Source organism: Pundamilia nyererei, unplaced genomic scaffold (genome assembly GCF_000239375.1).
Source record: "Pundamilia nyererei isolate P.nyererei 1_Seehausen unplaced genomic scaffold, PunNye1.0 scaffold00065, whole genome shotgun sequence".
Classification (NCBI taxonomy): domain Eukaryota; kingdom Metazoa; phylum Chordata; class Actinopteri; order Cichliformes; family Cichlidae; genus Pundamilia; species Pundamilia nyererei.
Window position 1 is genome coordinate 2,935,061 of NW_005187466.1, and position 8,160 is coordinate 2,943,220.

An 8,160-nucleotide genomic window follows, 5' to 3' on the forward strand; every position below is an offset into this window, starting at 1 on the left:
TTGAATCACCAACATTCTGATTAATGAAAGGGAGCTGACCAATAAACTGTTGTTTTTTAAAGGTATTTGTATTTATGGTCAAACTATTTAAGTTCAAAACTGCGGCCTGCATCACCATTTCTGTTAAACATATGGAGATGTATGGAGATGACTTTTTTGTTATTCTTGTTGCCTGGTAGTAGTTATTGTTTGCCTTTCCCATAAACTTGTCAAGCCCAGGTCACATTCAATATTATGGGCAAGCCATTAGTGTATACTCTGTTTGGGCCTGCAGTCAGAATACATTTTGAACATTTTTTTTCTTTCTTGAACAGCAGAGTTTGCCTCTAAAGAACTTCAGAAGCTATTGTTCTTTATAGGCTGTAGAACTCAAACGGTGGCAGCTGCCCATGTGTGAATGTGAATTTGCGCATGTCTGCAGGCGTTTCCATAACTGTGCGTGTGTGTGTGTGAGTTTCTGCAGTCTGCTCTCCAGCTGTTTCCTGTTAGCTATCACACTGCTCTCAAGGTTGCTGAGCTGTGTATGTGTGTGTCTGTGTGTATGTGTGCTAAAAAGTCACAGCCGCTGAGTCATTTTTATCACACTTTAACAACGTGTCTCTCCCACGAAGAGGGGAGCTGGAAGCAGGGATCAAATAAGTAGAAAGGGGGGGAGCATTGAGAGGGTAACTATGGGGAAGTGTGTGTGTGTGTATGTGTGTGTGTGTGTGGTGTTTCTTAAAGAATCCATGTGTTCTTCAGAGCACAGCAAAGGTCCTCGTAAAAGAGTGACTAAGAACTGACACATGGATATGTGTGTGTTCTTGCCTCACCAAGTGCTAAGCGTGCGAGTCACTGTTTGACAGTAAGTGAAGTGACTCACAGATGAGTTGGTAGGATTGAAGCGGTGTATAACTTATTAGTCAGTCTAAACCTGGATGACTAATAAACTGAGCTATGTCTCTGTTTTTGTGTATGTATCGTTGACTTTTTTTGACTTCGCAAGAAAGAATTTGTCAAGCTATCCAATTTAGGGAGTGTTCTCGTAATTCGCACATGGGCTTGTGAGTGCTTGTTTTGTTTGCATTTCCTCGCGCCAAGAGGAAGTGACTTTCAACCCTCAGGGCCTTCGAGAGCTGGTGGTGTAATATGCTTTCTTTCACAGATGCACGCATGCAAAGTATGTAAGCTCGCATGGAATATACAGGAAGTACCGTTAGTCACAAAGGAACATAATGTCTAATGTGATGGTATGGATTGTAGGCTAGAGGGACTGAAAAGCATGGTGAAATTGATTTATTTGATATGAGTTCCATGGGTCACTGACCACAATATCCATTCCCTCTCTCCTCTTCACCCCTCTCCCCTTTCCTCCTCCGTGCTTCACCCCTCCCTCTACAGAGTGAGGAAAGCCCCAGTCCAAAGCGCCAGAGGCTGTCCAGTCAGTCTGTCTTGGAACAGCTAACCTCATCTGCACCCCCACCATCCACCCCTTCTCCTCCCATCCGCCCCTGGGAATCAGGACCCCAAAGTCGGAGACAGTCTCATCCTCACTCACATTACCACCAGGAGAGATGCCTCACTCCAGCCCGGCACAGACGCAGGTAAGGTGGCAGTTTCCAGATTTTTATTTATTTATTTTTTTTACACTTCCACTATTACAACTTACCTCAGGGTCTGTGATATAAAACTGTTATTTATCCCTTTTTTAGTCCACCAGCAAGACGTCAGCGTGGCCGTCTCTCCAGACCCTCTCGCCACCTGCCTCCTCATCACCACCCCCCCACCCAAGGCCCCATATCTCGTCTGTCACCATCCGAGCTCCAGGACGAAAACTACCACCACAACCCCCATCAATCCACTCCGCAGACATACCCAACACACACTCCCAGCGCCTACAGTCAGCCTCCTACGTCTGGGGGTGGAGGAGTAGGTTCAGAGGAACCTCGAGCTTTCCATCCCCCCAGCCTATCATCGCGACTACTGCACCCGGCCACTCACCACCATCACCATCATCAGCAACAGCATCATTCAACGCAACAGCAACAAGGAGCCATGGTAATGGATTTGCATGAACAGGTCAGTCTGCAAATATTTTATTTTCTGTGGAAAATGATAGAAAGCTGCGTGTGTGTGTGTGTGTGTGTGTGTGAGAGAGAGAGACGCTGTACTTCAACTTTGGTGTGATTTCTCATCAGCTGCAGCAGGGCACTGTACCTGTCTCCTACACGGTGACCCCAGTCCCTACTCACGGTCTCACAGCGCCTTTGTGTAGCAGTCAGCATCTTCCACCTACCTGCTCCTCACAACAACAGGTCCCTGCCTGCAGCGTGGTCTTCAGCACTGGACAACACTACCACCCGGTGAGAGGCATAAAACAGTGTAAAAGTTAGTAGGAGTGTGTGGGTTTCTTTGTTGATTTGAAAAATAAAACACTTTGTTCTGTGCAGTTTCTTTAAAAGAAAACTAAAGTGAGCAACAAAAGTGTGCCAAAACCTTTCCTGTTTGAGGAAACTAGTTAGTTTTCTCAGTTGTGGCTGCCACCTTGTGGTGAGACTACATATTACAGTGACCCCCATTTTATTTCTCTCTTCTCTTCCACTCTCTTCCAGATGATACAGGCATGTTCAGTGCAACATTTGCCGGTGCCCTATGCCTTTCCCTCACTGCTATCCAGTGATCCTCAGTTCCTGCTTCACCCTCCACCTCACATGTCTCACCACCCGCCCCACCTCGCCACACCCGGACAGTTCCTGCCTTTCCAGACACAACAGCCACGTTCGGTACGTGATCAGCTTTACTGGCAATGACCTATATCGCTGTGTGCAATACATGCAGTGACTTATATCCGGTTTTATAAAGACTTTAAACAGTGTCAGTGCTAGTCAAACACAGGTGTGTTATTTGCCCAAAGTTGCTGTTGCTGTTTGTTATACTAAAGGTAGAATACAAGAAATGTTGCTAAAACTAGACCAGTATATTTGTTTAATTTGTCCAAGTGTTTTATTTAGCTACAGATGAGAAGTTATAGAGTAAATTGGTGTTCTTTTCTCTTTCTTATTCCACATTACAAGACGTGTACATTTTTTTTTCTTCAAGTTACAAATATTAAGATTTTACATGTTACATGTCTTAATGTGTCTCTTTAAGAGTAGTTGAATTATTGGAGTTACAACTTTTAATATTAATTAAACTGTCAAGCCGTCAGTTATAAATTGTGTTATTAAAATATGCTGTTTTGTGATTTTGCTGAAATCTCCAAAGAAAAAAAAAATAGGACAGCAAACATGTCTAACCCGCCATAACGCCTGGCATGCTTTCGTCATTTAATCACAGCCCTTACAGAGGATTGAAAATGAGGTTGAGCTTCTGGGAGAGCAGCTTTCAGTGGGTGGAGGTTTCAGCTATGCCCACCATCACCATCACCACCATCACCACCAGCCGCCCTCTGCTCTGGCGCCTTCAACACCGCTCCAGTTCCTTTCACACCACGACCCCCTGTCACAGGAGCTTTTTACAGTGGTGAGTAGATTTGTCAAATCAGATGTTCATTTATGTTACAATGTAGGATTTTTGTAACATGAAATTTTTAACCATAGTGTAATACATTTTTTCCATCTCTTTTGCTGTGTCTTAGCCCTATCCTCACTTTATGCCTCGGCGATTCACAAGCCGGCGTTACCGTTCTCAACAGGCAGTACCACCGTCTCCCTACCACCCCAGCTTCCTGCCTTACTTCTTGTAAGTTCCTTCTTAAAAAAAATTCTGTTGGAACTACGTGGCTGAATTTGCAAGAGATTTGAGTGTACCTCAGGATGGTAATGAATGCAGTGTATTAAACTTCTTCATGCTCTTCATCCACCACAGGTCTGTGCTTCCTATGCCTCCAAATGTGGCCCCTGCTATCAGTCTAGAACTGGATGTGGATGATGGAGAGGTGGAGAACTACGAGGTAGAACAAACTGCTGTCGAGCTGTCACATTTTTCATTTTGTTTGAAAATACTGCATCGTAGAATCAAGCGACAGTTAATATGATGACTGTTTTTTTTTTTGTAAACATGTCCTTTATCTTCGAAATCTTCAGGCCCTGTTGAACCTCGCAGAGCGTCTGGGAGAGGCCAAGCCCAGAGGTCTAACTAAAGCAGATATAGAACAGCTTCCATCATACAGGTTCAACCCCAACAACCATCAATCTGAGCAAACACTGTGAGTACCTTTTTGCGTGGATTTTCTTTTGTTTTGTGAGCAGTTGCAGGTGTGTTAGCCCAAGACCATGTGTAAAAAACGCTCCTAACATTTGTCTTTCAGGTGTGTGGTGTGCATGTGTGACTTCGAGTCACGCCAGCTTCTGAGAGTATTACCCTGTAATCATGAGTTCCACACCAAGTGTGTAGACAAGTGGCTTAAGGTGAGTGATGACATTCTTTTATTAGGATAACGGTAATAAATTCCACTGAGGTTGTGAAGCTCAGGCAGAGCAGTCATGGCACAGCAAATAACTGACAACTGAACTTCCAAACAGATATTGCCTCACTCGTGTTTATATCTAGCAGCCTGCATTCTCCTGACTTGTAAATCACTTCAGTAAACAGAAAATTCACACACTTTATTTGCTGTGCTGTTTGTATTTGGTACATTAATAATTTAGGTTCTTTATTTAATTTTTTCCCAGGCTAACAGGACCTGTCCTATCTGTCGAGCCGATGCCTCTGAGGTACAACGGGACTCTGAGTGACCTCCTATAAATATCCACAATCCCTGACTCCCTGTCGGATGCCCCAACCAATCAGTGAACTTCCTTACCCCTTTACCACAAGCCTTTGCTTACACATAACTGGGACCAGTGCTCATTAATCCTTCACTCTATCCCACCAGACACTGAATGGTAATTCTCACCTGGGATCAGCATTTATAGAAGTGTGGAGACTTTTTGCTGACTCGTGCTTACTTCATCACTGGACTTCATAGGCCTTCCGTTTTTGGACTATTAGACCCTGCTACCCTGCCTTCTTCTGATGGTTAACGCTCACTATAAATGGCCTTTAAAAACACACCCACGACACAGTGTCATGTGCAGGTGGACATATATGTATGTATTTTTTTAAAAAAAATGGCATTATGAACCCTTCTGAATTGTGAACTGTTAAGTTCTGGTAGTGGAGAGAAGAACAGGCTTATTTGAAAACCACCTGTATAGTTGTACTAACAAACACTGAGGGGGGAAATTGGCAGTCCAAAGATTATATTTTCGTTATTGTTCTTCTGGTTATAATTAAGCAGTCCCATTTTTGGTGTGCAGAGACTGACCTTTTTAACTAGACTCATTATAATTGTGCAGCAGAATGAGCCAGTTTAATTTCTCTGTGTGTATTCTTGCATTCCTTGGTTTCTGAGCAGTCTGTATAGGGTGAAACAAAGATACTGTACACTGTGTGACAAAGAGTGAGCTACTTTGGAACAGTGAAAAAATACACTTTATTTTCTCTATCCGAGTGTCTGTGCGCGAGTGTTTTTTCAGCAGTGTGAGCCTTTTCACTTGTGGAGATGTGAGTTTTACACCTCCTGTAGAATTTATGCAGCCTATGTGGTACAGTGCATTTACTTCCAAAATTGTTTCCACTCTACTTCAGATTGATTTAGACCCAGTGAAGGTCAAGGGTAACTTCAGATCTTCACAACCAAGGTTCTTGGGAAGCTGACTTTCTTTTTTAAACCACACATTAGACCTTTGAATCTACATCTGTTCCTTCTTCTCTAAAACAAGTATAGGTTTAGTTTTTTCCCCTTAAAAAACAGAAAATATATTTATCAACATCTCAACATGCTCAGTAAGCTCCTCCTCCAAGACATATTTGATAAATATGGTTGAATTAATTAAAACTCAACAATTTCATCAATCCTCAGTATATTATAATTTTAATGGGAATATGGTATTTAAAATGTGACTGTCTGTTTTTGGTACCTTTCTATACTTTTGGCAGGTAGCGATTCCAGTGTTTTCCCATCACTCACGGGGAAGAAGTTTAAAGAGTCTTATAAGGTCACCGTTAAATCTACTTTGGTTCACTGGTGGATTTTTCACTTCAGCACTTTAATATGTAGATTTATGACCTATACACACTCTTTTCTAAGAAAAAGAAGCATTAATGCATAAAAAAATACAGATGTTCTTCAAACATCATTTTCCAGTATTTACTACACCCTCAATATATCAGTTCTTTCAAATTCCCACAGTTCATTTCCAAAGGTGTTTATTCTCGGTATCTTAATAATGATCATCAGTCATGATATAACTAATAAACCTCAAGCACAAATCAGGCTTTCAAATGTAAATCCCGAATGGTCAATATTTTTAAGATGACAAGCTAACATGGGCCATAAAAAGTAAAGAGGAAGTTCAGTGCGGCACCTGCAGTGTCTTCCATCTGACATGCCTTTTTAACCAATCTGATTTTCTCCTGGTAGAACTCGTATTTCTTCACTGTTGCCACATCAGATGGAAACATTAATTCAAAGTGGATTTCTGCTTTCCAGAATCTGGAAAGAACATTGGTTTATCCAAAACACTTCTTTAGTGTTATCAGACGTTTTTAAAAAGACAACAACTCTTATTTAAACAATGGGAATCAATGTTTTTCTTCTTCATTTCTGTACGCATCCCTTTTGTGTCTTAGAATCGTTTTTTGTTGGACAGTTTTTCGTTGCTTGATACACTAGCAATTACCTCAGTCCCACTATTTATGTCTTTTCAGAAAATGGCACAACCAGTATGCTTAGTGTGCATCTGTTCATTTTCCATGCAATTTGTTGGGTTGTTTGATATATATTCCTTTAAACTCTATGAAACTTTCATTAAAGTGGTGTCATAGTAGTTTCATTATGTATTATATCTGTAACCAAAATCGTTTGAAGGTCTGTTGATGATGATAATGAAATTTTTAACAAACATTTGTACATTTTGTATGAGAGTTGTTACTAGTAATACTTTATTAAGTAGTGCAATGATTTTTTTTTAATCCCTTACCCTGTCTTTTGGATTTCAAAAGCTGGTTCAATAATAAATGTATAACATGCTCTTCTAAAACACTGTGGTATCATTACTCTTTCCTCAGCATTTTGTTTCCTTCATCCTGTAAATTATCATCTCCAATGAACTGTCCACATAAGTGAAGTGCTTTTTACAACAATCCTCTTGGTGGCAGTGCAGTTCTGCAATCCAGGTAATCCTCCTGCCTGAGCCACGTGACTTCTCACATTTACCATAGACAGTGCTTTCTTGGCCTTGGAAATGTTAATTTCTTTTTTTTCAGGGGGTTAATTTAAACCTTTGCTTGGGCAAGGATCTGGTCCTAGGGTCCTGGGATTAACAACAAACATTTCTTTTCTTTTTCTACGGTTTTTAAAATTGTATTTCTTTGCTTTTATAAGAGTCTCCCTAGCAGTAGTGGTTTTTGATACGGGCGACACGGGCGGTTGCCCGGGGCGGCATCGTGGTGGGGGGCGGCATCACGGGCATCGGCAAAAAAAAATAAAAAATTGCTCGTACTCATGCTGCCCCGACATCAGCCAGTGCATATTGGGAATGGCATAGGCACCGATCGGTTTTCTATCGCCCATTTCCTGGGAGTAAGGGCACCGTCCGTTTGCGAGGTGCGCCTGCTGCTTTCGGCACAGGGAGGAGAGGGCGGGGCTGCGGGGGATTCTGTGGCTGGCTGGAGCAGCATCTAATAACCAACTCGCAAAATAATTTTTTTTTCGAAATTCTATATGCGAAAAGTGAGCGCGAGAGCCCTCGGTGCACCTGCTCGCTGCTGAAGTCAAAGTAAACTTTATTGTCATCTCCGCTACATACAGTCCAGTATATAGAGAGACGACGAGGCTCCAGTTACAGCAGTGCAAGTAACCAAACAATAAATATAAGAAGAGTAAGAAAATAAATATACACTTTAGGACTCGGGGTAAAGGGATCAATAACAATTTAAAATTTATATTTTGATGATTTAATGTCTCACAGACAACCCGTGGAAAGGGGTTCTTAATGTTGTAAATCCAAGCCCATTATGTATTCACGATTTGAATCATGGGTTGTGTGAAATCCCAGAAATACACCTAAGACAAAGTGAATCTGTGAACTAAGGTGTAGGTCTATTAGGTTATGTTGTGGTGATCCTCGAGTTGGG

The 8,160-nt window shown here is 41.8% G+C and overlaps 1 protein-coding gene across 1 annotated transcript in view; it reads left to right on the forward strand.

The window, feature by feature from the left end:
• rnf38 (ring finger protein 38) overlaps positions 1-7,050 on the forward strand; it is a 24,662-nt gene extending 17,612 nt beyond the window's left edge. The window contains exons 4-13 of the mRNA XM_005735850.1: positions 1,381-1,583; positions 1,692-2,058; positions 2,178-2,342; positions 2,592-2,762; positions 3,316-3,501; positions 3,617-3,720; positions 3,847-3,931; positions 4,065-4,186; positions 4,289-4,388; positions 4,653-7,050. Of these exons, the coding sequence (XP_005735907.1) occupies positions 1,381-1,583; positions 1,692-2,058; positions 2,178-2,342; positions 2,592-2,762; positions 3,316-3,501; positions 3,617-3,720; positions 3,847-3,931; positions 4,065-4,186; positions 4,289-4,388; positions 4,653-4,715 (1,566 nt within the window). The 3' untranslated portion in view covers positions 4,716-7,050. The remainder of the gene's footprint in view (positions 1-1,380; positions 1,584-1,691; positions 2,059-2,177; positions 2,343-2,591; positions 2,763-3,315; positions 3,502-3,616; positions 3,721-3,846; positions 3,932-4,064; positions 4,187-4,288; positions 4,389-4,652) is intronic.
• The last annotated feature ends 1,110 nt before the right edge of the window (positions 7,051-8,160 follow it).